We start from the raw sequence: 17,502 nt of genomic DNA, 5'->3' as shown, positions 1-17,502 counted from the left end.
TTCATTTTAGATACCAATAGCACTTACCAAGTTCCGCTTTCTCCGCATAGTTTTAAACCCCGCCCAGTATCTCCAGATGCGCAGAGCGTATGCGCAGTAGCATAGTAGGCACCGTCCTTAAATGAAACGAAGTAAACCAAATAGTAATGGATATATTTCAGGACATGTGATTTGCTTTCTGTTTTTGACCAGGGCCAGTCTTTCTCCAGCATTGAATCGGTTCATTGTGTCCTTATCAATTACCATTTCCCTCTCCTCCGTCTGTTGCATTTCAGGAACTCCCCTTCCGCCGAATTTGTAGATTTCCCCAAACCTGACTTTGATTCAGGTCACGAATATAACTCCCCACGTTTGATCTAGTATGAGATCAAGTCGAGAATTACTATAGACCCTTTTAACTGTAATTTACAATTTTTGTGTTTTTTATTTTTAATTTTTGGTTTAGCTCCCTGAGGAAAAAAAATATGTATTCTTAGCTCGACTCGCAGTGGTATCCTCGGAGACCTATTGGGCACAATGTCGGTGCGAGGCAAGTCAAAAAGGTGGGAAAATAAACGCTGGGACTTTCTGCCCCTGAGGCCTCCCAGGGCAAGACCTGCCGGACAGGGTATCAAAACTGCAACCTCCAACTTCGAAGTATGGCAAACTAACTCACCAGAAAAAATAAAACAACGACAACTTGAATAACACCCTGAATTTTTATTTTAACATTTTGCTGCGGGCAACAATCCGGGTATGCCCATACAGCTTGTTTGAGTGCGTAGAAACCTGGCTACATACATTTTCTAACAAAAAAAAAACCTTTTTTTTTTTTGCAAACACGTTATTATCAACTATGTTTGGAAGACCAGAAGAACGCTAGGTGCACTTCAATACAGAGTATATGACTGAACTATATCCACTCATAATACAAGAGACAATTGATAAAACAATAATTTACATCGCTTAAAAGATGAATAACAATAGCTTCGGACATTTATGAATCTTGTACCCAGAGTCTTCAGGCTCTTTGGCCAGCGGTTGGTAGCCATCCCGCTGACCAAAACACCTGAGGACTCTGGGTACGAGATTGGACATTTATAAGAGCTGTAAACTGTGCAATCACAAACACGGCACCCATTTTACCAGTGCTTTCAAAGATATCTGGATAACACAAGCAGTTTAGTTTTTCTTGTTATCGCAGTGACAAAAGAAAATCATCCAAAGACAACCTGCCGTTGACTTCATAAACAAAACCCAAATATTGACATTGGAAGTCTGAGAGAAACAGTTTATAATAAGATTAGGATGAGTGTGACAAATTAATGAACCTGTCCGCATTACATTGTCAAGTTCAAATGAACAAACCTTTTCCACATGCTGCAAGCAGGTAATTATATATTTAATGCATTAGAATTATATCTGTTCACTTGAACTTGACAATGACATGTTAAAGACATCGAAATGCTGTTCCTTAATTTAATTGCTAACCTCTTTTCCAATGTTTTTTTCAAAATCTCCTCTAAATTGAAGTAAAGAAAAGCATCATAAATATTAATAAAAGATGTTTGTAAAAATAACAATGGTCTCTTCGAAGCACTTTTGTATAATACATTTCTGCTTGAACGGTTAGTGTAAAGCCACAAAAACAGCTGTCACCCACTTTGGGAAACTTGCATCAAAGCAATAAGCTGTTTTTGCTGACCATGCCTCCCATCAAGGAAGATGCCTCCTCTTTCTACATGTACTATGCATACATTCTACGCATCTTGGAAATGTCTAAATATTAATGACAGAGCTCACGAAAACAAAAATATTTTTGCCCAGTTAACAACTATGCTAGAAGAGCAGATCTCAACGAAGGTTACTGACATCCAGTAAATAATTACATACAATCCATGTCACACGTGGCCAGTATTTCTGAGAATGAAATGATCATTCCAATTTCTCTTTGTAATGTCCGGCATTTGAATGGAATGTTGGACATTTCTCTGGAAATCTTTCCAAAAAAGACGCATTAACTGAAAACAAGATTCAAAATACTTGGGAAACAATTGTTATTCTTGAAATACTTAACGCTGTAATGTAAAGAAAAATTCATAGCTTTATACCGTTAATAAACTTGGGAAATTTCTAAGGGAACTTAAGGGTAACCACGCATTAGGGTTCATCTTAGAAAGAAATGTATTTTAGAGCATTTCAGAATTATGGCTGTTTAATTATCTCGAAGCAATGTGGGTTACCCCTAAGTTTCTTTCTGGATGCCAATAACGCCGGCAAAGATCTACTTTTCCCACGGTCATAAACTGACCAAAAATACATGTACATGCACCTCTGTGCTAAGAGGCACCTTCCTTAATCTGATCAAGAATATCAAAAGCATTTAAACTAGATTTTTTCTCTCTTTTCCCATGGAAACAGAAAGCACCAAAGCAGACATTTCTCTCCACCTCAGAAAAACAACATTAAGGTTAAGCCCATAAACCGATGTCTTCTTTGTTGCATGACCAGTATTGTCATGCAGGTGTGGAATTGGGCAGCGGTGACGACGATGATGGCGGGATAGGAGACCCAATCTGCTGAGTTGGCGTGCTGCTCGACTGCATAGGGTCTGGTGAATTGATCACTGGCTGTCCAGAGGCTAGTCTCTGTTGTTCTTGTTTCACCACTGGGTCTAAAGTATAAAAAGGTGGATCATTAGTATGCATTTACTGTACATGTAACTAAAAATTTAAGTACATAGAGGAAGCCCCCCCCCCCCCCCCAGCCCACCTTGTTTTTCAAATGGTGTGGTGGGCTAGTGTAATTCAAGTTGGGGGGAGGGGGGCAAACACACAACAGTAAAGGAGTCAGATGAGCTGATGTGAAAAGTAAACCTGTCTTTATGAGGGGAATGTTAAATAAAGGTCCACCCCCTGAATCTTCATTATTCTCTTAATGATTACGTTAGTGGTAAATTTTTCTTTTAAAATCTTAAAAACTCTTGAAAACTCCAGTGTTATTGAAAGTACCACAGTCAGTACATTGTACATGTATGTTAGTCAGTCAATGACATGACCCAGGTTGATGTAACAAATTAACTCACAGAAATAGGGATGCTCCATGGCTTCTCTTGCTGTGAGGCGTTCCTAAGCAAACAGAAAACAAAATGCTGTGAAGCCTGCTGCAATAATAGAACACCCTTAGGACTACAGTCAAGAGTCCATTGCAGTCTCAGTTTTGTTCATTGAAGGTTTCGTTGTATAATGTAGCAAAATGTTACTGTCTTGCAGTCACATCAAGAGACGTTCTGAGATTATGCTTCACTTTACTATTACCAGTAAATTTCACTCTTCGAGAGAAACACTGTTTAAATTTGTGAGAGTTGACTTTAGTACAGCTACAGTCGTAATAATATAAATTTTGCTACTGACTAATGAAATTGCTGCTAAAATTAATACACTGTACATGCAGACTGCTATTAAAATACATGTACTAAATGCTGTAATTGTAACTAAAAATTACCTTAGCGCACAAATCTAACAAGAATGTTCATGGCCAACTTACCGCTATATCATATTTGAGGAGCTTATCCAGCAAGTCAATTGCTTCTGGACTTACTAACAGCTCATTTTCTGAGTGAATGAATCTTTCCCATCTTTTTCTAGAATGTCTGAAAAAGCCCATAAAGGAATCATTGATTAATGACACTAGTTTACCATGCAGTGTATGACTGTAATATTTATTGGGTACATAAGCTGCAAATGAGAAACTTACAATGTCAACAGAGTCTTTACCTAGCCTGTAACACCAGGTACTGAATCATTATTTTGTGAAAATACTCCCATGCTTACTGCACATGTGAATCTAAAAAATTGCTAACACTTTACATGTTATTACAGCTGTAAACTTTAAAAGTGAGAACAAAGAACTGAAGAAAGTTACGCATATTTTCCTCTCCTTTGATGGAAGCTCCGAAAATAGACATATCAAAGTTCACATTTTCAACCAAAAGCATGGTAAAAATGAACTCACCTCCCTAAGATATCATTGAATCTTGGGTCTAATTCTATATGGTACTTCTCAACATACTCGAACAGCTCGTCTGTCCCTATAACCTTGGCAATTCTGACAAGCTGAGAAAAGATAAATAGAAAAAAATCAATGAACTACTTCGGTGTGGTAGTAATGTGGTGTAGTACATGTAATAAAAGCAGAACTAGGCTTCTGGGAAGGCTACATGTATGATTTGAGCATCAGTGGTTCAAGGCCAAGTTGGCCTTTAGAAAAGAAACATAATTTTCACTGCTTTGTCTCTCTCCACCTGGGTGTATAACTGGGTACACTGGTGGAAATATTCTGTGGGTAACCCTGTTATGGACTTTCATTCCATCCCAGGTGGGTGGGGAGGGAGAGGGGGGCATTGGGGCCCAGTAGTAACACTCCTACATGTCGCTGCACCATGCTATTGGAACTGGGTTGGGTTAAGTTTTGTCTGTATGGGCCCCCTACAGTTAGGAGTTTTTAAAGTAAATGCACCCCCCGCCCTCCCCCATAAATAAACAAAACAAAGCAAAAATTAAAATTCAGGCTCCATAACATACATGTCGTGTTTAACAACATTCAATTCAAGTGTCCACAGTTTCAAACAGCTTTTTGAGACACGGAAAAACAGGAATGGGTACATTGTTTCCAAGAAGAGTTCATACTGTTAGGTTATATAATTGTACATCATAACATGAATAGAAAGAATAGAAAGAATAGAATAGAATAGAATAGAATAGAATAGACTGTTTATTCACAAATACATCACAGTCATTAGACTGAATTGCGTATTTAACAGAGAAATATATAAATAGGTAAATGTTAAAACTAATAACAATCATGTACAGAATGCCACAGGTGGAAGAGAAAAACAATTAGCTGCCCACTCACCTGGTCATAGTTGTCGTGTCCATGAAAGAAAGGCTCTTTTCTGAAAATCTGTAATGAGAGGAACATGCATTATAGAATGTTTACTGAATATGTTTATAATTAACCAGAGGGCAGTGGTTGTGGTCCTTGTAGATTTATGCAGCAAAAGCAAAATTCCCGTCTGGTACATGTAAATAATGCATTACATTGCCAGGATACCAAAAAAATTCAATAAAAATTGTTCAAAGGAGGGAAACTCACCATACTAGCCAGCATACAGCCAAAACTCCACATGTCAAGGGAATAGTCGTATTCCTACAAAAATATACCAACATTAGTTTCTCTTCCACATTTCTCCCATTTTTATCACTAACAATTGGCAATTTGAGATGGGGGGTAGGGGAGTTTTTAACTTGCAAGCTCTCCCCTTAACCTACAGTGCCTACATGTAGATGCAGTGGGAACCATTACATCCAACTGTAATAGTGCAAATGACAGATAAATATACCACCCCTCCCCTCCAAAAAAGAAAAAAAAACATCCATTAGTTCTGAGACACTGGACAGCTCTGTGCTGTCACTTTGATAATTTATTAAGTTGATTCACATGCAGCACCTTAACGTAACAGTTTGTGGTAAAATTCTTATAGATATGATGTTCCTTGTTACATAAAAGCCACACAATAACAAATCTCTTTAGTAAAGCTTTCAGTGAACATGTACTGTACTTTTCATGGGACTGCAGCACGTGTCCGAGCATGTACGCTAAGCCAGGGTTGTCACTAAGGGCCAGGGACCGGGGATTTCCCCCGGCAACTATGAGCATGACCCCCGGAAAATAGAAGCAATAGAATTTCCTAGCTGTTCAATTCCCCGCCTACTAATTGCATATACCTGGCAACTTGAAATCTTATTGATAGCCTTGCTAAGCCATACTGATGCTGAAGCACATACCTGATGATCAACCAGTAATTCTGGTCCTTTGAAATATCTGGAAGCTACTCGCACATTGTATTCTTGACCAGGATGATAAAACTCAGCCAAGCCCCAGTCTATTAACCGCAACTAACCAAGGAGAAAGAAACAAAACAAATAAACAAAACTAATCAACACTGAGAAGCTGGAGATACAAAGAGACTGTGTCAAATAATATTTTAGGTTGATGTTTGGTTTTTATTTAAATGAACTGTTGCAGTCCATATGCCAAAAATGAGGGCAATCAAAAAGAAAAAAACAAACAAACAAAATACACATGTAGGAAATGAATATCAAATTCAACATTTGGAATTTTTTTCTGCTTTTTTTGGCTTGCCTCACTTTTAGCTTACAATCTCTGACAGTTCATTCATTTCGATAAACTCAAGCCCATTATTTTACCAGAATTTGGGCATATCAATGTCTGATAAAAAAGAAAAATTGAAATGAAAAAATGAAAAAAAAAAAGAGCTGTCACTAAGGGCAACAACCCCCAACACCTGTTACAGCTCAATACCCTTGAAACAACCTGTTGTTGTTGTTTATCTTGAGAGTTGTAAGGTCATTTTACTCAGAAAACAGCAAGATTTTTTTTACTTCATCAAAGTGAATATACAGCTGTAAGTGAGCCTGTAAGTGAGCAGTGCAGCTATGCTATTAATGGGAGCATGCATGATAACTTAAAAAACAAGAACAAATGTGACCGTACATGGGAAAACGTACTTTAATGCTTATCTGTTAAACGGCTAAAAACTAACGGGTAGTTAACGGGTAGTTAACGGCCTTGAAAGCGTTCTAACGGTTTGTCCTAACGGTCTAACGGCAAACTGGTCATGGCAAACGGATCATTTGAGCGTTCTAACGTTTGACCCTAACGCTCTAACGCCTAACTAATTCTGTCTAACGGCTCATGAAAACTTTCTAACGCTTACGCAACCTGTTCTAACGCTTAGGTGGAGCCGTTAAACGGCCGAGAAAAAAATCTAACGCTTACAATAACGACTTGCATGAGCATTAGAAGCGGTAGATACAGTCTAGTGTACCGACAAGATTTTCACGAACTGCCGAATATCTCACAATCACGTTGCACGATGTGAAGTATAAAAAACCACACACGAAAATCTAAATTTCATATGGCATAGTCGCGAATGTCAAATGTTTTCACCGAGGAGCGTTTGACAAGATCTGAACAAAGTCTGAAGCAAATTAATTTTTAGGTTGTCGTGGAGCGAAATGGCCGGATCGGTATAGGCATAAAAGCTTGAAATATTTTCATGTAAACATAGTCAACGAGCGCAAAATGAAAACAAACTGTTCGCACAATTTCTTGCCGCGTCTATTTTTTGCATTTTGTTTACGACGGAGTTGACGTGAACTTGCGCATTCACACGCTCTGCTTGCTTCGTTTATACTGCCATCAGAAATATAAAAGACTTGAATGAAAGTAATGTTTAAAATTTCATTTTATAAAGTCACGGATGTCAAATAATTCCACCGAGGAGCGTTTGACGGCTTAATTCCTGTTCAATATCAGAATAATTTATTCCAATGCCAATTTCAGGATGTCGTCAAGCTAAAGAGGTTTTATCACCATGAAAGCTTAAATCAAATACAAGACAACAACCACTTTATAGCAAAAAGCGTTCGTGCTGGACATATTTATGTAAACAACTTTCCGCTCGAAAGAGACCTGACGCGACAAAGACTTACCACTTGAATTACGACATAAACAACATTATCAGTCAACAGCACAAACCAATCGTCAAAACTTTCGCTAGACGTACAATAAAATCATTTGATTCGTCTTTTTCCCTCTTGCGACTATGTCGCTCGCTCATGGCCAGTTTCTTTCGCAGAAGTTATAACGAATTTGTTTAGGATACGCCTGCGAACGAGAATTTCGCTCGCTCGTCTGCTTCATGACCTAAAAAGGTCGCTTCAGTGAAATCTTTCTTTACGTACGGAGCAGTGAAACTTCTGACCGAAACATGGCTATTTCTCACGCAATTCTAACGGCAGATAGTAAACAGTTGATTTACCCGTTTAACGGAAGGTAATTTTTTCTAACGCCTCTGCCAGGCGTTCTAACGGATACAAATTTTGTATCAACGCCTACGCTGTCCGCTCTAACGCTCTAATTCTAACGGCTAACGGATACAGAACTTCGGCTAACGGGTAAACTTTTTGTTCTAACGCTAAACGTTTAAAGCTAACGGTTTTGTTAACGCCTCTAACGCTTTTGAAGGAACTTTCTAACGGGCAGCTAACGGATGGTTAACGGTTTTGCCCGTTTAACGGATAAGCGTTAAAGTACGTTTTCCCGTGTACGGTCACAAATTAGTTGAATGAAAAGCGTTTGTTGATTCTGTGGGAATTGAGTGCCGGTTTGGAAGATGAATTTTTGTTCTAATCTTCTGTAGCTTTTGGTGTTACCATGATGTAGCTAGAGAAAAGCCACAGACTGTCATGTGCTTGTAACAATGGTTAGTGAGGTTCAAGTGCAGAGTGACTGGTTTGGATGCACATTTGTAATTTTATTCAACGTCTCTAAGATCTTTGTGGAAGGAGAAAATTAGGTGACTGATTTTGTGAACATCTTCAAACCTTATCCACTCTGTTGATAAAACCAAACTTTTGATTAAAAATAGCTAGGACTCATAGTAACTGTCAACAAAACTTGTACATGACGTTTGTATGTTTAATGTATACATTGCATGCACTGTGAATATTATTCACAATCATGGTTAGTCAGGCACATACCTTTCTGTTGTCGTGATCAATCATAACATTATGAGGCTTAACATCCCTGTGCATTATACCCATACTGTGACAATAGTCCAGGGCCTGAAAGACAATAGACAATACATGTACTTGAATCTTGAATACACATACACATTTGTAACAATTACAATGTTCAGTAATAACATTCATAAACTCTTGTTACACTCTTTTTTTTATATAATTACGTATATATGAGAGCCTTTTTTAAAAGAACGTTGAGGCTGACATTCATCCAGAATGATAAAAAACATGCTAAGAACGTACCCAACCTGGCAATATTAGAGATAATTATAAAAACATTTTTATTCATTTGTATTGAGCAAAAACACCTAAAAACAGCTAAAAACACCTTTGCATTGGCAAAGGAATTTGGCACGACACAGTACACAATGGTCTCTTTGTTGGGTTTCCTGGTCACATTCATATCGCTTTCCGAAATTCTAAACCAGGTAACTTAAGAAGATACTTAAGAACGTTTTAAGCTCAAAACATAAAAAAGCTAAGAACATCCACTTTTGTTTCAGCCTCAGCCGGAAAATTAGACATTCTTATAAAAAAAAAAGAGTAATGCAAAACACACAAAGCCACGGAAAACAAATCACACTTACCTTCAAAAGTTCGTATAAGTAAAATCTGACATCAAAGTCCGTAAATCTCTGGTACAGTTGCTGTGAAAGAAAAGATGACAGTTTCAATAAATTATTGTTACAAAGTATAGTTATTACCACAAGCAAAACAAAAACAAAATAATTGACAACCACATGTTGCAGTGAAATAAGTGTGACTTACACCACTGTGTAGACAACATTCCATATCATTCTACAACTACATGTAAGAGAAAGCACACATCCTTAACAATGAAATCCTTGATGAAACCTTTGGTCATGTCATTTATAGGTTAGACATCTACATCTATTTTCCCAAGTGCTTTTTGTTGACTTGTTGTTGTTGTTTCAAACAAGTAGATACAGTCCCTGTACAAAATTCACACAAGTGCTGCATGTTTTTTTTTTTTTTTTATCTATGAGCTGCACTGTATCTGTGTGCAACAACTCACCTTAAAATCTGTGTTGTTAACGTACTCAAAAACTAGCGCAGGTGTTCTTGACTGCAACCAAAAAAATACATGTACCATTAACAAATGGAGGAACATGGATAGTTCCTTTTAGTGGGGGTTTCCATCATCCCTTGGGCACATCACAGTCTAATAAACAACAGCAAAATAATCCATAGTAAAAAAGTTTTCAATTTCTTTTCTTCTTCTTCTTCTCTTTCTTTCATTTATTTTTTGCAAATCTGCAAAACACTACAGTACCGCTCGAAACTATGGGACCATTTGCCACGAATTTGCCTCGGTCGATTTGCGGTTTTGATCTGCGGTTTCACCTAGGCAAAACCTCGTCTAACCGCAATAAAAACCTGGGTTTCACCTAGGTTTTTTCCGGTTGACTTAAGCCGCGGTGAAAGGCAGGACGCGGTTGGGTTTGAATAGGCTATTGTTCGCTTTGTTTTCATGTTCTTCGAGGACAATAAGCGAACTGTCGGGTTTTAGGTGTGATAAATTTCACGGAAGCGCACTCGCTCTCAAGGGAAATAATCAAAGCGCTCTGTGAGCGAACTCGTGAATTGAACTGGTAAATGTAATAATATTTCGGATTATGCCAAAAATTATTTGCTTAACGTGCAAAACAATTCATTAAACTTCACTCGCACAATTCCTTTCGATACGTGAAGCAACACAAAGCTCGAATGCTAGTCTACGAAAGAAGAGAGCGCTTCCAGGTCTTTTTGAAGGAATTACAATGGAACTAGTTGGGCATATATGAAAAGGCACTACTACTCCCATTGTGGCTGAATAACAAACTGCAAGCGTCCAGGTTTCCTACCAAGAGTCGCCGTAAATTAACTTACTATAATTTTTTTTCTGCGTTGTGTTGTTGCGGAATGAAACTTGATACACGTGAAGGAATTTGGTTGCCTAGCACGTGACTGAAATCTTCCCGGTGTTTTCATCATGGTACGGTCCTTTCTACGTCCAAACGACGGTTTCTCTCAACGTTTTAAAACATCGGAAGGGGCTTTTCACTTTTGCTAAAGTTGCTGTTTTCGTTTTATCCAAAGTAAAGATTAATAGAAATACGTTAAGCGCTGTGGTAATTCTCCGCGTTTGTGTTTGCTCCAAGTGAATCGATCTTATCGCTCACACTCGATACCGAATAAAATCTATTACGAAGTCTTAGTTTTTCGAATCCGGATTACACTGGCAATACATTTGGAGGGATTTTCACTTTGTTTTTCTCCGAGTCCGTACTGAAATCCGATTGCATATTTTAAATTCAGCATCGCTATTTCGATTGAACTTTGTTGCGCACTTTACATCAGAAGGAGGTTTATCAAACGAATAGAATATCTTTCTTGCCTGTGTGGCGTAAACAGCAAGAATTAAACTGAAACTATGTCTTTTGCTCTGTGATTATTGCCTGTAGCGTGACAAAAACTGAACATGTCCCAAATTCAGAAAAAGAAACTTTTCTCAGTGACTGCCAAACGAATTGTTATCGGTCGTTCGGTTTCTGATTCGGTGAGTCTTTACTAATTCTTTTGTTTGAGAGCTTCTTTAGGATGAAAGGTGAGATATTGTTTGACAATACCCTGACAATAGTAATTAGTCATTATTGTATTTTTACCGACGCATTGCCGCGTCGAATTCCCGGCGGCTTTCGGTTGCTTTCGTCTTTGCCGCTGTTGCGGTTTTCGTCCCACTGCGGTGAATTCGCGGCAATCACATTCGGCAAAGACAAGGTTTTACTGCATGCAAATGGTCCCATAGTTTCAAGCGGTACTGTAGTCACGTTGTGAAGTTTGTGTGGTGACAGAAGTTAATCAAAAAACAAAACTTTATCAAAATTCCCCTGGTGTAAATCAGCCCTTATTTTGCTATAAAGGGATTGTGTTTAGTCTTTCTTCAAATTCTTGACCTGTTTCAACTGTGATTTTTTTGTGTGTTGCAACTGTGATGCTTATTGCAGAATGCAGATACACTGTACATACCACTGGATCTTTAACAACATCAAGAAGATTAATGATATTTGGTCCTCCTCTGAGGTTTTCTAAGATTTTTATCTCTCGCTTGATTTTCTTCTTTTTAACAGGCTGCAATGAAAATTATTTACTATTTTCAATTTGACTTGTCTTTGCATGTCTTTAGTTCATGTTGCATAACACTTTGACACTGTTCAGAATGAATACAGCATGCAAAAAACTGGCTTATGAAATGAGAATTTTTCTCCCAGTTTAGGAAGTATCCTTTCTCTAACTAACACCAGTGTTTTTTCAAGAGTGTGGCATTGCTGGATTACATGAATCCCAAATAATACATTGTTACAAATTAGTTGGCAGAAGTTTGTCAAACATGCTGCACAAATTTCACCAAGAAAGGTTAAGTTCCTATTACATGTACATGTACATTGTCCCAAGACATTTGACAGCTGAAGATTTTTGCAAACAGTGTCAGTATATAGTATTTTCAACTCAATCTACAAAACATTAGAGTGTATACTACAAATTTAATCTGCTATCAAGCCAAGTCACATGATATGAACTCCCTGAAAATAGTAGACTTTCTCAAATCTCTAAGAGACCAAATAAGCCTTCTAAAGGAAATTGCTAGAATACATGTAGCCCCTAAAGCACATGAAATTACATATAGATTATTGGTAAAGCTGCAAATGTAAGGACCTTTAGCTATTAACATCGTGCAAAAAAAAATGCAAGCTTGAAAAACTGATTATTTTCATTTGTGCTGTGATCAAATATTTATATCATAATTTACATGTATATGCAAATTTTCATTTTTTCTATTTTCAATCCAATCGATTTGTATACAATTCATGCCAAGTCATGATCATTCAAAGCCATGCAATATCACTGTTTCCCTTAAAAGGATGCAAACCTATTTTTAAAAGCATCTGCAGAGTGCTACAGTATAATCATTATGCTGATTGCCATTAATTTTACTCTGTGCTTCAAACTTACTTACCTTTAAAATTTTAACTACCACTTTCTCATCATTTGTGATGTTTATTGCTTCAAAGACTTCACTGTATTTTCCTCGGCCCAGTTTACGGACAAGTTCATAATTATCTTGCTGCCTACAAAATAGAATAGAACTGTCATATTGATCTGTGGATACCTACAATGTACATTTGAAAAGCATTTCTTATCTAATGTGTGTACAGTACTAGCATACAGGCACATTCAAGTCCACAGAACATGACATAAAAAAAAAACAACATGCATACAGGTATAACATTAAACGCAAACCTTGACCTGTACATCTACGGGGAATGATGAAATCAAAAGTAAGGATTGACCACCTGCCATATTTTTATTTACTTTTACAATAACCCTCAACATTCTCACTCACTGATTGGCTCGTCAATATTGTCTCTAAGAGTGTGGACGACAAAAATGACATCAGATCTATGCAACAGACATGCTTTCTCAAGGGAAAATAAAGCCAATAGACCAATTTCGATAAATTAAAATTCAAGCTTGATTACGAGGCTAAAGGAAATAAAACAAAAGAAACTAATTATTATTCACCTCTGAGCCTCAATGTAATTTCTGTTGTTTTATTCCCCCCAAGCCTTGTAGCCAAGTACGAATTTCAATATACTGAAATTGGTCTATTCTGCTCATATTTTTTCATGTTATCATAAAAATAAAAAAATAAATAAAAAAATCAATGGCAGTTTTCTGTATACTCTTATAGACAATAAAATGATCATACTGCGCTGGTTTTTGGACGTAAAATTCCAGGAGTATTCAAGCACTAAAAACTGAGTTTTCAAGGAGTGTTCAAAGCAAGTCCACTTTGTCTTGCGCTATGTTTCGAAATGTTTTTATTAAATCAATAATCTGTCCCCGATTTTGAAATCTGCGCTCAATCCCTGAATTACTTTAAAACAATCCTACATTCTTTTCCATCCGAACAAAAATTCAAGGAGTTTTCATTATTTTCAAGCACTTTCAGCAAAAATTCTTCTTTTCAAGGGCTTTTCAAGCGCCCTTGAAATCTAAAATTAAATTCCGCGGCTTTTCAAAAACTTCAAGGAGTAGCACGAACCCTGATGACCCAACAAAATGTTCAAAACTTTACATTGACACTACAAGCCACGTCCACTCAATTTTTTAATATAATTTTTATGATGTCAATTTATGGTCCATAGAGTATAGACCATAGAAAACTGCCACAATTTGTTAATGCAACATTTCACCAGTCTCATATACAAGCTGAGTTGAAGTCATATTGAATTGAGCTCATACCGGTCCCTTTACAAGTATGGTGTATAATGTGTGGTTCCAGAAAATATCCATACCCCTCCCACGGAAGACATTTTTATTTTAACCCCCCCACCCCCTCGGAATTTCCGTTCCAGAGGGTTTATGATGACCCCCCCACCCCTCCGGAATTTCCCGGTTTTTAGAACCATCTTCCATGAAACCCGCGGAAGTTCAAAATCCATTTAGACTAAGAAAATTGACTACTCACACTATTACGATCAATTTTTTTATTATTGAAGCAACGTCGACAACTCTAGTTCAGCTATTTACAACACTGCGCTATTTTACTTGTTTATCCTTTTGCTTAAACTATATCCGGAAAAATTGGATAGAACTCTAAAATGGTCAATTTTTTTTTCGTCAAAAAACACGGTCGTATTCTTTGTTGTTGCGTAGTTTACGTCTATAACTTTCTCGAGCGCTTAAGAAATTATCTCTATCACGTTACAACTTTTCTTTTTCACCTAAAATTACGACGGCCTTGCAAATTCCATTTTCGTAATGACCTCTGCAGAAAAACGTTTGCTTATTAAATACCGCAAAGAAACCGCTATGAATATAAGTTGCAGATTGAATATACGATGCTGGGTTTTTTATTTATCAAGTAGAATTTGAAGAACTTTGAAAACCCAGTCGAAAACTGGCTGCATGCACAAGAATTAATATTATAAGCCGCCTTTGAGAACAGTTTCAAAAGGTTCTCCCTTCAAAACTTCAAAATTAATTAGTCCGGCCGTGGCAATTGCGTCTCGGCACTTAATACAAATAGTTATCTCTGCACCGAGTTCATGAATGAAATGAATTCGAGAAAGAAAAAAGTTTGTGTTTTTGACGTTTTATGTCACGTTTTTATCAAATAAACGTCGCTGTTTCACGTCCCATGGGATTCAATCTTGAACAAAATTTGCATACTATGTATCAAAAAAGTTGTGCATTTGATTCAGTGACTGCAATGTACATCAATATTCACTGGATGGAAAGATCTCTGCAGAATCTTTTCTCTTTCTTCCAGAAATCTTTTTTGTGAAAGATTGCATTGAAGAAATTACACGTTTTGTGGCCGCAGAAAAATAATTTTCTGTGGGAAATAAATAAATAAGCGCGCCTGCAGGCCCGTTGTACATTTCGCCGTGTCAGAAATAGATTTCAACCGCAAACTAACCTGTGGAAATGCGAAAGGCCATGCCCATCAAAAAAGTCGCTTTGTTCAGAAACCTTTTAATCTCACTCATTTGATGCTACAATACAAGTAAAGAGGGCTTTTATTTATTTCAAACCTCAATTTTCAAACGATTGTGAAGTCACAGACATGCTCGGCATGATATGAGGCTGATTGATCGTGCCGCGAAGTCGAACTTCAAAGAAAAAAAAACCTGTCACGCCGCTGTTACTTTCGCTTATCAGAAGGATTAACCAGACAACACTTCTACCAAAATGACTTTTTCCAGAATGATACATCGTTTTCACTGCTTTTGTTTCAAAACAACGCACGTAAATTTGTTTTTGTGCATCAGATCGATCCTGTGTTGCTTTCAATGTTTTGTACATGGTTCGTGACCCTTTGGAAAACTAGTTCCCCACGAAACCCCCCTACCTCTCGGAAATTACTGCCCCTTAACCCCCCTTCCCCCTCGGAATTTCCAATGGTCTTCCGTGGGGGGGGGGGGTATGGATATTTTCTGGAACCACACAATCACACTTTAAGATGATTTACCGGAAAATGTATGGAGATCATAAAGCTTGGGGTGGTGAGCTTCAATCAGATATTGAATTCAACAATTCCAGGGGATGAATCAAAATTCTGGAAATTCCAAAGGCAAGACAAGCTGTACTGTAGTTTGGGAACCAACTTTGAACAGTCCAAGCTAAGGATGGACAGTTCATTGGGAAAAAATCCCTTCTGTTTATGTATACATGTTGTATGTGTGGAAGGGGAGAGGTGGGTATGGATGCAGTGTATTTTACAGAAGTATATATTGAAAACCCTGCTATACAATGGATGTCAAAAGTATCCATTGCAATGGGAACCTGCATATCTTTATAGATTTGCTTAAATGGCATCTCCAAGCAAACATAAACACTAACCAAACCCAGATTTCAAAAATTAATTTCTAAACACAACATTTACATTTTGGCTTCAATCCAAAGTTTGTCTTCTCCTATGACAATATTATTTTAATAGACATGTCTTTATTAAAAGAAATACACCTAAGCACTTTAATTAAAATCTATACCAGTTATTTGAAAAATAGCCATAGTTCAACAAAGCCAAGAATTGCAAGAGATTTGAAATAAACCTGTACATCTCGAGGTTTTATTAACTTCTGCTACATTTCATTAAATATTTATTTGTTTCAGCCACTAAATCCCGTGTTACTAGGAGCCGTGGTAAATTGTTGGGGGTGCAACTACTTAACAGCCATAAACGTATAAAAACATCACTCGGAACAAAATGGAAACCAACGAGAACACTAAAAAAACAGGACATATACTCAGTATTTCTTTATAATAAATGAAATGTTTAAGAGTGACTTCTATGGCAACACTGTTGCAAAAAATACAAAAGTTTACAAAGATGCAAGAATTACTCAAAAAATATGTGCAAGACAAAAAAGCATAAGTATGTGGGGAATTTTAAACAACGACCTCACTCATTCTATTTTATACCACGAAGAATTTCTGTAAAAAAAATTAAACGCTCTGCAAGTCAAAGGTGTTATAAATCATATCTGCAGGAGATGACACCAATGGTATTTCATTTACTTTCAATTGACGACCCGGATGTCACTTGACAATTACACACTAAAAATCATTTAAGAAAAAAATTAGTCGTCACGAACCAACACCAACATACAGAGAAAACAAATAGTTCACGGGAACCGAAGCAATTCGTTCTTCTTAGCTAGCAGACCATTTTATCACTTCCGCCTTGCTTAGGACAATCAACCACGTTGTACATGTCCAACAAAACATGGCGTGAAGCTATGACTTGGTTGGTGCATGTCATTGCAAAATACAGTAAAACCTGTATGTACAAATGGCGTGTGTTTACTCAACAAGCTTAACTTCTACAGTGATCTTTAATGATTTAAAACTTAGCAAAACTCACCCCCACTCTATGACATGAGATTCGTAATCCCAATATTCTCTCGGCCGATGCACGTTCACATCCGAGTACACTCTTGCTCGAGCGGTGTTTGCCATCGATCTTACCAGCGTTTTATTCGACGCTGCTTTCAAACAAGTGAACGCTGTTTGCCTCCAGCTCCGAACAAGTGTAGAGAAGATTAAACTCGTGGTAATCTACGACGGTTTTCTTTCCCTTCACTCTTAAGCTTCTACTCAGCACTGCAAATTCGCTCAAAGCCAAAAACACCGGCGTTGTTCCAAATGAGCCACAATTTATCTTTGTATAATTTGCTGCCAAAATTCGAGAAGCCTCCTTCACTAATGCTTTGAAACGACTTAAGCATTCACTGTAGAAAAAGAACCAATGTTTTTCTATCTGAAAGTGACGAAGGGACAAGCG

General features: G+C 37.4%; 1 protein-coding gene across 1 annotated transcript; it reads right to left on the bottom strand.

Annotated features, from left to right (window-relative positions):
* Nucleotides 1–679: 679 nt before the first annotated feature.
* LOC146452917 (casein kinase II subunit alpha-like) lies at nt 680–17,227 on the bottom strand. Its single transcript, XM_085097246.1, has 13 exons — nt 17,083–17,227; nt 12,667–12,778; nt 11,679–11,780; nt 9,685–9,735; nt 9,236–9,295; nt 8,607–8,690; nt 5,826–5,936; nt 5,134–5,187; nt 4,894–4,941; nt 3,994–4,094; nt 3,526–3,631; nt 3,065–3,107; nt 680–2,653 (listed from the first exon to the last, which is right to left on the bottom strand). The coding sequence occupies exons 1-13, from the start codon at nt 17,175–17,177 to the stop codon at nt 2,496–2,498; spliced, it is 1,125 nt and encodes a 374-aa protein (XP_084953372.1). The 5' UTR covers nt 17,178–17,227; the 3' UTR covers nt 680–2,495.
* Between the last annotated feature and the right edge of the window lie 275 nt (nt 17,228–17,502).

This window comes from Pavona decussata, unplaced genomic scaffold, assembly GCF_977016875.1.
Source record: "Pavona decussata unplaced genomic scaffold, jaPavDecu1.1 SCAFFOLD_363, whole genome shotgun sequence".
NCBI lineage: Eukaryota > Metazoa > Cnidaria > Anthozoa > Scleractinia > Agariciidae > Pavona > Pavona decussata.
The sequence above is the reverse complement of the archived record's forward strand: the minus strand, read 5'-3'. Positions and strand labels throughout refer to the sequence as shown.

What these genes read in the sequence shown, in the direction of transcription:
- LOC146452917 (XM_085097246.1), bottom strand. Translation starts at nt 17,177, where the DNA reads ATGGCAAACACCGCTCGAGCAAGAGTGTACTCGGATGTGAACGTGCAT. An exon ending in TTAACAACACAGATTTTAAG is followed by an intron (nt 9,296 to 9,684) that starts GTGAGTTGTTGC and finishes TTTCTTTCACAG; the next exon opens with CAACTGTACCAGAGATTTAC. An exon ending in GCTGTATGCTGGCTAGTATG is followed by an intron (nt 4,942 to 5,133) that starts GTGAGTTTCCCT and finishes CTCTCATTACAG; the next exon opens with ATTTTCAGAAAAGAGCCTTT.